Source organism: Fusarium verticillioides, chromosome 2 (genome assembly GCF_000149555.1).
Source record: "Fusarium verticillioides 7600 chromosome 2, whole genome shotgun sequence".
In the NCBI taxonomy this organism is placed as follows: Eukaryota; Fungi; Ascomycota; class Sordariomycetes; order Hypocreales; family Nectriaceae; genus Fusarium; species Fusarium verticillioides.
This window is the reverse complement of record NC_031676.1, coordinates 627,673-641,016: the sequence shown is the minus strand read 5'-3', so window position 1 is coordinate 641,016 and position 13,344 is coordinate 627,673. Positions and strand designations below refer to the sequence as shown.

The window sequence follows — 13,344 nt, the reverse complement described above, 5'->3', positions numbered from 1 at the left end:
TGTTCTTTTTTCGCAGTTCGACAACTGACAACAAGGATTTTTGTCTTTCCTGTTTAGGACCATATCCTATTGATCCTTATTTCTCGAGTGCGGATGGGATCTGAAGCCGATTGTGCTCTTATTCCGTGTTGTTGCACTGCTCCAAAAGTTTGAGGATCAAGGCTTGAAGGCTGGTGGTGCTTGGTCTCCTCTATTCCGAAGATTCCGGCCGAATCTACATTTTCTTTGACATAAAACAAAAATTGCTTCTTCTTCCTAGACATGTATATTATTTTGTAAGTTCTTTCATGGTGTTTAATAGTTGGGAGACGTCGGGACAAATTTGTAGGGGAAACATGTCATCAGCCTGTAAGCCGAGGCGTAACTAATCCAGATCATCAGGTAATTCTCGTTTGAAGTGAAACGCTCACTGCTGGAAAGAAAAGATGGGTTCCATTGATGAGGTTTTATGGACTGGAACGGCCTATGTTCAAGGTCGAGCCACGGCTAAACTCCTTGCGAGTGATCTTGAGCTGAGCTTCTGGGGAGGCGTTGACCCCCAGACCAGTGAGATCATTGACCGACACCATCCATTGAGTGGAGAAAATCTCCAAGGCACTGTCCTCGCTATTCCGGGAGGTCGAGGATCATGCACAGGTAGCGGTGTTATGCTTGAGCTGTTGCTCAATGGCAAAGCTCCTGAGGCAATCATCTTTGAGAGACGAGAGGACATTCTTACTCTTGGAGTCATGATTGCAGAGGAAGTCTTTGACCATTCTATCCCCGTCGTGGTTTTAGACAAGGAAGACTTTCGACATCTCATTCGACTGAGTGGACAAACAATATTTGTGGACGATGGTTATGTGTCCACTCACCCACCGTCAAAACACCGAAAAGGTTCAGTGATAGACACAGAGAGCGGTCTTATTCTTGAAACGACACCAGCTCTAGAGGGAATAAAGCTCTCAACACTGGATCAGGAACTTCTAAGAGGAGACTACGGCGACGCATCACGCGTCGCTATCAGAATCGTCCTCCGCATGGCGCACCTCCTAGGCGCAACACGTCTTATGGATGTAACACAAGTCCACGTCGACGGGTGCGTCTACACTGGTCCTGCAACGCTCGCTCTAGCTGAAAGGCTTCGAGACTGGGGCGGTAAAGTCCGAATTCCAACGACACTCAACTCTTTATCAGTTGACCAACAGCGCTGGCGGGCTCTTGGTGTCGATACTACTTTCGGAGAAGCAGCCGATGCGCTCGGAAAAGCATATACAGACATGGGAGCTAGACCGACATTTACGTGCGCACCTTATCAGCTTGAGAGTGCCCCTAAGCTTGGTGAGCAGATTGCTTGGGCAGAGTCGAATGCCGTTGTTTATGCGAATAGTGTTCTGGGGGCGCGAACCATGAAGTACCCAGACTTTCTGGACATCTCGATTGCTCTGACAGGAAGGGCGCCCAGAGGAGGCCCTCATCTCGGTATCAATCGACTGGCCTCTATTTGTGTGAAGATCGTGGGGCTGGAGGACACGACAAGACTTGATGATTCATTTCCACCATTACTGGGATACTATGTTGGAACTTTATCGACCAGCCGAATCCCTGTGATAACAGGGCTTGAGAAGCTTGGTCTCTCAACAGATGACCTGAAGGCCTTCGGTGCGGCTTTTGCCACGATATCGAGTGCCCCAATGTTTCACATCGTGGGCATTACGCCAGAGGCACAGACGCTTGAGACAGTCCTCGCCCCTGGATCCACCTCTGCTGAAGTCAAGCTGGGTGATTTGGGAATATGCTGGGATAAGCTCAACAGTGCACCAGCAAACCAACCCATCGACCTAGTATCACTGGGCAACCCACACTTCTCCCTCACCGAGATACGAAAACTCGCAAATCTTTGCAAAGGGCGACGAAAAGCCTCTAGAGTATCCCTTATCGTTACGTGCGGTCGATCAGTGTATAAACTCGCTGAACAAGCAGGTCTTGTAGCCCAACTAGAGGATTTCGGGGTGCAGATATTGACAGATATTTGCTGGTGCATGGTAACAGAGCCTGTGATCCCAACGACGGCAAAGACAATCATGACGAATTCTGGGAAATATGCCCATTATGGGCCGGGCCTTACAGGGAGGGGGATGTACTTTGGTAGTCTGGCTGGGTGTGTTGAAGCTGCTTGTTCAGGAACATATGAAGCTGAGAAGCCAGGGTGGCTTGAAAGTAAAGGAGCCATATAGAAGTTAAATTCAATATGAGAATTCCTAAGAGGACACGAGATTCTGTTGAGCAGCGACCCATGGATCAGCCTTCGTCCCTTTTTCAGCAGCCTCCTCCAGTATAGGCATAAGAATTCGTTTGCTTGGTGCATCGAACAAGCAATCGATCCAGAGGACAGACTTCAATGCCCCATGCAGTTCTGGCCATGCACATATCCCCAAGCCATCCATGACTTCTAAGAACCACTCGTCAATGGCTTCATCACAACCAATTTGTACAGAACTTATTCTCCAAACCACCAGAAGCCACAGAAAAACAGCAGTGGGCAGCTGAGTTGTAGCCTTCTTCAACTCCATTAACGCGTCCCTGAAGGACCCATCCAGATATGCTTGTCTTTGTTTCATATCTCTCCATCTGAAGAAGATACTTGCAGCGAACGTCATCATTCCAAGTCGAAAAGCGTTTTCTGAAGCTGATTCTGGAGAAAGAGCGAGTAGTCGGTAAATAATCGACACCATGGCTTCGCTAAAGATGTTGGGTTGAAGTTTTCGACCAGTTTGGCTGGCGATGTTGCTGAGATTTGCGAACTCTTCGAAATCTCTCCACACGTTTGATAACCTAGGATCAAGATTTTTCAAAAAGGCTTTCATATCGTGGCTCGCATCCGGATACTTCTTTTTATGGCGGAGTAAATTTTGGCTTGAAAGATATGGATTCCAGGATATGTCTTTGTTGAAGAATACAGGCTTGCAGCCGAATCGAAGGGCTAGACCAATATCGACTCTACCAGATGTTAGATATTGTCCGCATAAACGGATATAAGTACTTACCTGCAAACTTTGGCTGGTAATCTGGGATTATCAAACCTCAACATCTCAAGTCCACCCCTTAAATCCACTATCCTCGCCATCCCAGCAGCATGATTCTCAGCCGCTGTCCGATCACCTATCATCTCAGCTGCCAGACCCAGAATAACGACTACCATGATGGTGGCATCTGAAATAGACGTTGGGTCTGCAGGATTATTTATTCGTGCCTGAAGAAGCCTGAGCGTTTTCAAAAAGTGAAAATGTGCAAGACTACCATAGTCTCGTCCAAGAAGCATGTCGAAGTATGCTTCTACCGAGAACATTACAGAGTGGAAGTATACTTGGTCGACTAGGAGGTTTGTAGTCCAGGATGATTTCATCTCATCGACTTGGAGACATATTTCGGGAGGATATAGTGATCCTCTCATCCCGTGAAAAGCTGCTTGATATTAGCTCGTATAACAAGTTCAAGAGAGAGGGACTGACATCGAAATATGTCATTTTCCATATATGGCTGCAATGGCTCGGGAAAATCAAGTAAAGAGAAGTTCGTCCCAACACGGCCTGGTATAGTACCATCAGGAACCTGTAACGTCATGAGTGCTTCCTTTTGGTTTAATATCCATGATGTGACCCGACCTTGATCTTTTCGAGCTGAGTTAGAGCGTGCACGACTTCTGACAAGTCTTTGAATCTCTTTGGATTTCTTTGATGGTGTCTGGGCGATGAATGTGAAGCTTTGGTCTACTTAGGTTAGTCAATAGGTGATAGCTGGCTGGGAGAGATCTTACTGCGAGACGACTGCTGGTTCGATTTTAGCATGACTTGACGTGAGAAATGCAACCCGTAGATCGCATAAGTTGATTTTTACAAGATCCTGAAGTGAACTGGTCGTTAAGTCAACGTTAGATTAAGTGTGTCAGCTCATATTTGCTGCCGATGTCATCACGGATTTCGGGCTTATTAACTCCGATCGCCTAACTTATGGAAACCATATAAGAACATCTCAAGCCAAATTTGACATGGGATATGATATAATTATTTGAATCTTCATGCTTGATAGTAAAATCCATCACAAGTCTCAGAAAGTAGAATATAACTGCTAGAAAAAACTGAAAGGGGACTTGGATATCCATTTTACGCCGCTTGGCTTAAATCAGTAGTGATCCAACACAGATCGAAAATCATAAGCCAGAAGCAATGCTCTTGACACCTGCAAAGTCCAACTCCTCCAGTGTCTCGTTCCAAACCTGATCAACCAAAACATCACCATGTGTATAAAACCAACCTGCCAACCTAAAGCCCAGTTAGTAATCCAAATCCACGCTGATCAAGAATCAACTTACGGTGCAATCTCACAACTCATCAAAAAGCACCCATGAGACTCCTTTCCATGTCCATAGACAGCATTAGTATAGCTTGCAGCACCTCTATCAACAGGTCTTCCACAAATCGCAAAGAAGGCCCCAGCAAGCGCCCCAGCAACACCACCCATTTCATGATGACCTCCAAGGCCAGTACCCTTTGTGAGTCCTGGATCAACCATGTTGATAATCACATCATCTGGATCAACCTCTTCACAAAACCGTACGAGGAAGAGTTGGTTCAGAAGTTTTGACACACCATATCGTTCTTGGGAACTCCATGGTGTGATCTCCGGGTCGTCGAATGATGCGAGGAGTGGGCGTTCATCTTTGTTTGGGAATTTGCAGAGATGAGCTGTGAGAGAGTTTACTGTTGTAAGACGAGGTGGTCCGTGGCCTGAAGTTTTGTTCTTGAGGATGGGGATGAGAAGGATTGTGAGAAGAGCGGTGCTGAGGTGGTTGACCTGAATACCAACTTCATGACCTGTGCTAGGCACAAGTTCGAAGTGATTAGGTGAAAGACCAGCGTTAAGAATAACAAAGTCAATGCGAGAAAGCTCAGCGTCACATTTCTTAGCAAAAGCCTGGACAGAATCATAAGATTGCATATCAAGCTGCCAAACATCAATCCTAGCAGATGGTGCGATGGTTTTTAACTTCTCAGCAGCAACTTTGCCTTTTTCAAGAGATCGAACTCCCATTATGAGATGAGATAGACCTAAAGAGAGGAGCTGTTTTGAAGCTTCGAAACCAAGCCCTGTGTTTGAACCGGTGATGATGGCTGTGCTGCCTTGGACTTGGGGGTATTTCTCTCTGGTGGGTAGTTCGATAGTGGTGCGGAATTGGTTCTTCCAGAAGACTGGGAGCCAGAAATCTGGGAGGGGAGACATGTCTCTTGAAGGGATGGTAGATGAGTACTTTTGGTTCTTTTGGCATGGCATTTTGATGATGGTGATGATGAAAAGACGGTTGGAGAATATGGAATATTGGGAACGCAGGAGCTGAAAGGGTTGAGAATGAAGAATCCTCTTGGCTTATATATACTATAGAGAGAGATATTCTGCATGTTTTATACCCAAAATCTCATTTTATGGCGTTATACAAACTATTGGTCGTGGTCGGATTCTGAACTGAATCATGCTGAAGCTGTCCCAATTAGGAAATTGAAAAAGTCTTGGCATTCTTCCAACCTCGTCATGACCAATGAGAGACTCGGGATACGCTCCCAGAAGACAACATCACAGCCATTTCAGATGCGTTGAATTGCGTGTTATAAGCGATTGCCTTGTGTTCAGGTAATGAGAGCACGGAGTTAAGATGACTGTTCACATCAAGTCCGAAGCTGCTGTCTGTCTTTGTCATGATGGGTTGGTCTTGGAACAACCATGATGTGGCCAAAAGTCTAAGCCAACAGATCAACCACAAAGACTTGTACCGCACTCTCGCTGAGGGTATACTAGGTAGATAAAAAATCAGCTTTACAAAGAATGCGAGATGTAATTCATATCAGAACTGTATACCGATCTTGACAGCAATGTAATATACGCCCTACAATGTAGCTGGTCCCCTATCATAGCACGTCTAGTGTAAGTTAGACCGAGGATAAGTGGCTACCCACTCCCATCAGCCTAACGCAGCATTTCTAGTTGCAACAATCACCAGTAACTAATTCCAATCACTATCTCTAGTCCTCCATTTAAACCCACTATACTCGCCAGTTCCCCGAATCTCTCCCGACTTATCACCCTCTCTAGCTTATCTCCCCACGGTGGATAACCCACGATATGCCTCCCCCCGCCGACGCCGACTCGGAAGCTACATTTACTACCGACTACACTTCTTCTACTGACTCGCTCTTCCAAACACACGCCAAAGAGCAAATGACATGTTTTTACCCCTCGTGTCCCTTGCGCCCTACAACACAAGTTACCCAATCACTAACCCCAATGTCAATGTCTTGGCTCTCAGGGTGGACCATGCCATTCGTGCCCCGCGATGCCGGCAACGGAGGGGTCCAAGGTCAAGATGCCTTATTATCGAGACGATTCCCTTGACTTTGAGGTTGTAGATTGCTTTTGATATCCAATTCTATTGTATTGTGTTGTACAAGACAAAATGACTGTTGTTACTCTTCCCGAGCCCTTTGCTAGCATCCCCCGAGAGAACTTTCTCTTCGGCGCATCGCCTCTTCAACCCCTCCCCAGAATATCCGCTGCTCTCGGTGGAAAGGTCAATGTCTACGCAAAGCGCGAGGACTGCAACTCCGGTCTCGCCTACGGTGGTAACAAGGTCCGAAAGCTAGAGTAAGTCGCTCTCTCAAACTCACTCACAGCACATCTAATCGAAAAACAGATACCTCGCCGCTGAGGCCCAAGCCCAAGGCTGTGATACCCTCGTCTCCATCGGCGGCGTCCAGTCCAACCACACCCGCGCCGTAACCGCCGTCGCCACAAAGCTCGGTCTCAAAGCCGCCACCGTCCAAGAACACTGGGTTGACTGGGAAGACCCCGGCTATGAAAAGGTCGGCAACATTCAGCTGTCGCGGCTCATGGGCGGTGATGTGAGACTTGACCCCTCGACATTCGGTATCGAGCACAAGACTACTCTCGCCAAGCTCACAGATGAGCTCAAGAGCAGTGGTCGCAAGCCATACTATATCCCTGCTGGAGCTTCAGACCATCCCCTCGGTGGTCTAGGTTTCGCACGCTGGGCCTTTGAAGTCGAAGCGCAGGAGAAGGAGCTCGGAATCTTCTTCGACACCATCATCGTATGCGCCGTAACAGGCTCTACATTCGCCGGCATGATCGCCGGCTTCAAGCTCGCCCAGAAGAAGAACGGCTCTCCCGCGCGTAAAATCATCGGCATCGACGCCTCCGGCAAAGTACAGCAGACCTTCGACCAAGTCCTGCGCATCGCCAAGTCGACAGCTGCCAAGATCGGCCTCAGCGAGGACGACATCACAGCGGACGACGTGATCCTGGACCCCAACTACAACGCCAAGATCTACGGCATCCCTGACGAGACGACCATTGAGGCGATGAAGTTTGGCGCTGCGACTGAGGCGTTCATCACGGATCCTGTGTATGAGGGCAAGAGTTTGGCGGGGATGATGGATTTGATCAAGACGGGCAAGATCGCGAGTGGGAATGTGCTTTATGCTCATTTGGGAGGTCAATTGGCGCTTAATGCTTATTCTTCCCTATGATATTGTACATGATAGATTGTTATTTGAGCGTAAATAGAATTAACCAAAAATTGCCTATTTCTAGAATAGTATGAGTGTCTATGGGAACCAGGGTAAATGGATAGCCTATAGCCCAGACATGCTCTTGTCCAGTGTGCTTATTAGAGCTCACAGCCTGTCTGTCACTTTTGCACTCCTTCGACGTCTCTTCTTTCTGATCCTTTAAAATCACCCAGCTAAATCCATAGTAGAATCTCTATCACTATGGGCGATTCTGAAGACACTAAGGTAGCTGTTCTATCCGCTCTAGCCGACTTCTTCAACATCTCGTCCCAAAACCTCCAAGATGCCCGCAACCACCTTCTCGAGACCTCTTACGTCATACAGTCCACCCCAGATACTATCGAGCAGACGACACTAGGAGAGCTATTCCTCAGCGACACAAAGCAAAAGGGTCATCTTGAATGGGCCATAAACAAACCCCAAGAAATCTTCATTCACGAGAAGCTCGCTGCAGTTTGGAGCGGGTGGTCTATTCGTGCCGATGACGGTACTAAAATTATGCTCTAAAAGTCTATAAACGCTGCCCTGCCAACAGGTAATCTACTACTATAAAAGTGAACTTATCTATTTTCTTTAAACGTCTATAACTTTAATAAAACATATTACAGAAGGCTAGAATTTTATCTATTATATATATAAAGTGCTAAAAGAACTATAAATTTAGTAAAATAGTAAAAGCTCTTATTATTTAAGCTATAAAAAGCGGGAGGTTATACTAAGATATTATAACTAAGGCTAGATATTTACTAGCTATAATCTTTAAGATCTTCTAATACTAGAAAACTTACTAAACCTTAAATAAAAAGAGTTATTTTAGGTATCCTAGAAAACTCTTAGTTTAGTAGATTTAGTATATACTAATTTTATTAAAATATAACTATAGGATTATATATAAAAAGCTAGTTAACTTTCTAGGTAATAAAATCTTATAAATAACTCTATACTAAGTTATTAGATATTATTATAGTTATAAATAAAGGGCTATATAGAGAATTCTACTATTTATAGAAACTGCTTATTAGTAGCTTTTTTAATATTAAGCTTAAAAAGAAGATATTAAAGAATTACTAGAGGTATATTAGTTTAAAGTTTATATATAGATGCCCCCTAGGAAGAGATTACTAATCTAATAATACTTTTAGATAATTTTTAGTAATAAGTCTATAGTTTAATTATAACTTAATTATAAATAAGGCTAGGTCTTCTAGAAGCCTTATAAGAGGTTTATAAAAGAATTAGTTAATATTATAGTTTATAGGAAGCCTTAATTATCTATTATAATTTAAAAAGCAATCTAAAGAGGCAGTAAATCTAATATTATTATTATAATCTATAATTAGATTACTAGAAGAAGAGGATATATATTATAAAGCTATTAGGAGCTATTATTAGAAGGTTTACTTCCTATTTAGACCAGGTTTTGCTATTTTTAATAAGATAATGCCTATATTTATACCTTAAAGTTAATAACTAATTAGCTACTAGAATATAGAATATCCTGGATTAACTAGCCTGCTTATAGTCTAGATCTTAACTTAATTAAGTATATTTAGAAGTAATTAAAGCTAAATATTTATAAGATATTCCTTTAAATAGAGCTCCTTAAAAGTAATAAAGTTAATTAAGTAAAATTAATTAAATATATTAAATTAGTATAGGTAGCTATTATATTAGAGCAGATTAATAAGCTAATTGACTTACTCCCTTGCTAACTTAATGCCTATATTTAGGTAAAGGGTTAGTATATATAATATTAAAGAGAAAAGTCTAGTAATTAAAATAATATATATTATATTATTATTAGATTTAAATTAAAAATGTTATAAATAAATAAAGTTATTGCTGTTGAATTAATTAAGTTGCTATAGGGTAGGGTGTTTACAGACTTTTGGAGCATAATTTTATCATCAGTCACAAGAAGGGCATCCTTGGATTAGCCTACACTGATGGATATTGGAAGGTATCAGGTCTAGCTTCAACAGAGCGGCCCCTCGAAACACCGAACCCAGATGATGGGGCAGCTCTCACCCAAGAAATCATGAAGCCCATCAACGCTCTTCTAGATGACTTCTCCCACCCACACTGGGACGTCCTAAAACAATGGTTTCTTCCCAACGCTGGTGTAACTCTGTATAGACCACCCGCTGAGCCAGCGCCCATGACTATGGAGCAGTCCATCGTTCGTCTGCAGGGTATGATCAAGAGTGGTATTACTATTCAAGAGAAGTTACATGACATTCAGGTCCGAAAACACGGTGATATTGCATTGGTTTGGGCGCCCTTTGTGGTTGAGATTAATGGGGTGCCTAAACATGATGGTGTGAATGCGTTTACGCTTCTGAAGAGGCATGGGAGATGGGTGTTTAGTGGATGTCAGGACTATGGCGTTGCTATTGAATGAGAAGTAACTGCTGAGCTTGCTTATCGATGTCTGTGTGGTATCTGGTGAATATCTGTAGGAAGAGCGAGGCTGGTCTATTTATTTGGTGCTCTGCCTGAAAGCGACGAAGCCGAGGGACTAATGTGGATGCCTAGTTATTTGCAACCTATAGCGTTTCTGTCTGTTGTTTGGTATCAGATTTTTACACTGGTGAAAGAGTGTAATGACTTTCTCTTGTCCTTTGGGGAGCCCGATGGTATGGCTCAAAGGGTGCACGACGCATATGAGCGTGAACACCCTCTGCAAGTTCATCCATGGAATCGTACTCTGATAGCCATTCCAGTAACAACACGTATTACAACTGTGCAGATCACACCTGGAAATCCTCAAAGAGAGTAAAAAGAGGCTGAGTGTGTTTATGTATGGGTGCTTTGTTCAGATGTTTGTACAACTAACTGCCTTATGGAGGTACCATGCAGGCGCCCGTTTCTTTGCGTACGTATCCTGAAAGGTACCTGCATGCTGGAAACACATCTGTTTTTTCCTTGGTCAATAAAAACAGGATTGTTATTGGCTAAGTTATTGTCACATTTGCTCTCCTTTTTGATCTGTCGTTTTTCAGCTGCAGCGACTAGCTCTAGAAGCTCTAATACCACCAGTTCAAAGACGTTCATATTTGCTTCTTTAACCTTTTCGATTTTCTTTCCTTCCATTATTCTAGTTGACTTCTTTTCTTGGCCATACTCATAATTGGGTATCGCCTCGCTGGATCCTGAACAGGCTGAAGTCTTTTTGGGCTCACTGGGCTCACTGGGCTGTCGGTTTGTTCACCCCAAATCAGAGAACAATAAGAGTGCTTGAAGTGAGCTAAGCTATTAGAAAACCCAACCCCATGTCACTGGTAGCAATCAACAAGATAATAAGCTCTCAAATAGAATAATACTGCTGCAACTGACTTGCTACGTCTGTCAGTTGCCTCAACCATTTCTTGAAGACGCCGCACAAAGGGGCGGACAATATAACAGCAGTCTCCAGTTCATTTTCCAAGTCGAAGCAAGGCTATCAGAATTTTTTCAGGTTTACTATTTACTGAAAGACGCTGGAGGAGCACTTTGCGTTATTCGCAGGCTGCCACCTGTCAGGACAACAAAGTCCAATCATTGATGAAGAGGTGACAAAGCCTAGCATACTCGATATCTTTGCATGTGAGCAAAGAGACAGAAGGCTGGTAATCTTTGCTCTAGATTTTGATTGGTTCTTTGATAGACAGTCTGCTTTGTTTATAGGTGCTAGAATAATGCCTAGAGAGAGGCTTCCACTGGGCTCCAAGCCATCCTGCACCCTAGCACTGCAACAAGCGTCTCTCACGCTTCTTTATATTGTAGTCCAAATCAACGGGGCAACCATTCTCAGGCGACTATAAATCCAAATCTCCATCAATATATAATTCTTCTTCCTTCACCCCACTCAACCTTCACTTCAACCACCACTTAGTACTTCCGTCTGATCTCACCCGTTCACTCGCTTTCATCGCCCAACATGGCAGACATGTCTTATGAAGACACTCAGCACCTTCTTGACTCTATTACCGACACGAACTTTGACCAGCGTCTGAATGATCACATGGATGGCAATGCTACTGAGGAAGTTGATGAGGATACAAAGGTAGATATGCTCACGGGTCTCAACACTTCCGCCTTTCAGAACCCTCGTGCCCAACATGAAATCGCGAACGAGGCTCTCCTAGCCTCTAACCCTTTTGATAAGGAGTTCATGGAGGCATATAACGCTGAAAATTCTCGGACTCAAGCTTCTTCAGGGTCCGATGCACAGTTGAGTGGTCCCCACAACAATGGCAGTACTATCGCCGACGATGATAGTCAACTTCCTGTCTCTTCAGCCGTCACACCTGCGACTCAGTTTTCTTCACCTATGAATCCTGAGGACTACTTGCCCGAGTCATTTCAGACACAGCCATATCCACCTCTTAATAACCAGCCTCAGGCCTACCCTGTTCCGATGGGTCAGCCATTCTATGATCAGACGGCCCTTCAACAAATGCAGCCCTTTGCGGTACGACAACCTGGTCATGGCGGACGTCGGATGAGACAAACACAATACGCTCAACAGCAACTCTTGTTCTCTATGAACAACCAAATTCATCAACTTCTCCCTGGGCAAGTATCTCACCCGCCCTTCCCAGTATCTCAACCTCGCGTACCCCCCTCTCAAGGGGCACCTCGCAAGGGTCCTGCTCCCAGCGAACCAACCCGTCACAAGATCCCAACCAACCCAGCCAACATCAGCCCCCACAGTCTAGAGCAACAATCACTCCTCTCAGAGCTGCAGCACTTCACTCACGAATATCAGGGCTACATCACCAACCCAGTCCAAGCTCGCCAAATAGGCAATCTCTTCCTCTCCCTCGCACACCATGAGGTCACAGTTACACCGCCAGAAATGGATCCCACATTCCCCCGAACCAACGAAGCGTATCGCGCTCGTGTGCAGGAACTCTTCATGGCTATTGTGGACTGGTCGAATCCTAGGGGGTGGCGAACGAAGATGGGGTCGAAGCTTGCTGTTCAGTGGGTTGAGGAAGTCAAGGCCTATCGAAAGAGTGTTGGACTTTCTGTTGAGCCGTATGATATGCTTGATCACCAAATCGAACCTCCTCTTGAGAGGATGCCTCCTGTGAACGAGCAGTGGAAGAATGTCGTTCATCGTCAGTTGTCCAACATTGAGATTGAGATTCTCAGTTCCAAGATTCTCGTAAGTCCGTTTATTGTGTTTACTTGGTCTCTGCTAACCACAGTTATAGGACTCAGCCATTTTATCGCAGCAGGATCGGAACTATGTTCCGCTTTGGAGTAATGCCGAGTGTCAGTGGGAGCAGTTCGCTAGTTTTGGAGAGCGTTAGGAACGCCTCGTGAGCGCTTTTCGAGTAAGCCATCCCTTTTGAATTGACAACCAACAACTAATTTGACTAGGACAACAAGGTTTTGATTCACTCAGCTCTACGCTCATCGTGGCTCTCCCGAATCACCAACTCTCCAGTTGCCGAGCTTGTCGTAAGTATATGGCCATGATTTTATGAAGTGAGTACTAATGTGAGACGCAGCGCAAGGAGAACAACAAAGCTGGCAATGACAAGAAGCGAAATGCTGCTAGTCGTCTGAGTGGCAAGGGTGCGAAGAGACCTCAGAATGAAGAGAGTGAAGATGAAGGGGACGGTAGAAAGGTCAAGAGGAAGCGATACTGATCCTTCGTTTCGATCGGTAACATGGTTCTTTTTTGCCTATATACGATGGCTATATCAGGTAATTTGGGATTTCGAGTGCGATTTTC

General features: G+C 44.7%; 7 protein-coding genes across 8 annotated transcripts; 5 read left to right on the top strand and 2 right to left on the bottom strand.

Moving 5' to 3' along the window:
* Positions 1-292: 292 nt before the first annotated feature.
* On the top strand, positions 293-2,271 carry FVEG_06026 (hypothetical protein). The gene is made up of 2 exons (XM_018894250.1): positions 293-324; positions 382-2,271. The coding sequence occupies exon 2, from the start codon at positions 426-428 to the stop codon at positions 2,214-2,216; it is 1,791 nt and encodes a 596-aa protein (XP_018751288.1). The 5' UTR covers positions 293-324; positions 382-425; the 3' UTR covers positions 2,217-2,271.
* FVEG_15793 (hypothetical protein) lies at positions 2,185-3,899 on the bottom strand. Of its 2 annotated transcripts, XM_018904986.1 has the most exons (5): positions 3,797-3,899; positions 3,645-3,749; positions 3,492-3,591; positions 3,027-3,444; positions 2,185-2,979 (listed from the first exon to the last, which is right to left on the bottom strand). In XM_018904986.1, exons 3-5 carry the CDS (start codon positions 3,511-3,513, stop codon positions 2,241-2,243), a joined length of 1,179 nt encoding a protein of 392 aa, XP_018751287.1. In that variant the 5' UTR covers positions 3,514-3,591; positions 3,645-3,749; positions 3,797-3,899; the 3' UTR covers positions 2,185-2,240. The 2 variants fall into 2 exon arrangements, with proteins under 2 accessions (XP_018751287.1, XP_018751286.1); XM_018904985.1 differs by having other exon boundaries at positions 3,492-3,749.
* Positions 3,900-4,189: 290 nt separating this feature from the next.
* FVEG_06025 (hypothetical protein) lies at positions 4,190-5,310 on the bottom strand (the record flags this gene model as incomplete). The annotated part of the gene is made up of 2 exons (XM_018894249.1): positions 4,190-4,301; positions 4,352-5,310. The coding sequence occupies 2 exons, from the start codon at positions 5,308-5,310 to the stop codon at positions 4,190-4,192; spliced, it is 1,071 nt and encodes a 356-aa protein (XP_018751285.1).
* Positions 5,311-6,041: 731 nt separating this feature from the next.
* On the top strand, positions 6,042-7,733 carry FVEG_06024 (1-aminocyclopropane-1-carboxylate deaminase). Its single transcript, XM_018894248.1, has 2 exons — positions 6,042-6,672; positions 6,722-7,733. Exons 1-2 carry the CDS (start codon positions 6,485-6,487, stop codon positions 7,572-7,574), a joined length of 1,041 nt encoding a protein of 346 aa, XP_018751284.1. The 5' UTR covers positions 6,042-6,484; the 3' UTR covers positions 7,575-7,733.
* An 84-nt stretch (positions 7,734-7,817) lies between these two features.
* On the top strand, positions 7,818-8,123 carry FVEG_15792 (hypothetical protein; the record flags this gene model as incomplete). The annotated part of the gene is made up of 1 exon (XM_018904984.1): positions 7,818-8,123. The coding sequence occupies one exon, from the start codon at positions 7,818-7,820 to the stop codon at positions 8,121-8,123; it is 306 nt and encodes a 101-aa protein (XP_018751283.1).
* Positions 8,124-9,551: 1,428 nt separating this feature from the next.
* FVEG_06023 (hypothetical protein) lies at positions 9,552-10,211 on the top strand. Its single transcript, XM_018894247.1, has one exon. The coding sequence runs from the start codon at positions 9,655-9,657 to the stop codon at positions 10,015-10,017; it is 363 nt and encodes a 120-aa protein (XP_018751282.1). The 5' UTR covers positions 9,552-9,654; the 3' UTR covers positions 10,018-10,211.
* Positions 10,212-11,535: 1,324 nt separating this feature from the next.
* On the top strand, positions 11,536-13,258 carry FVEG_06022 (hypothetical protein; the record flags this gene model as incomplete). Its single annotated transcript, XM_018894246.1, has 3 exons — positions 11,536-12,768; positions 12,987-13,067; positions 13,118-13,258. The coding sequence occupies 3 exons, from the start codon at positions 11,536-11,538 to the stop codon at positions 13,256-13,258; spliced, it is 1,455 nt and encodes a 484-aa protein (XP_018751281.1).
* Positions 13,259-13,344: the final 86 nt, after the last annotated feature.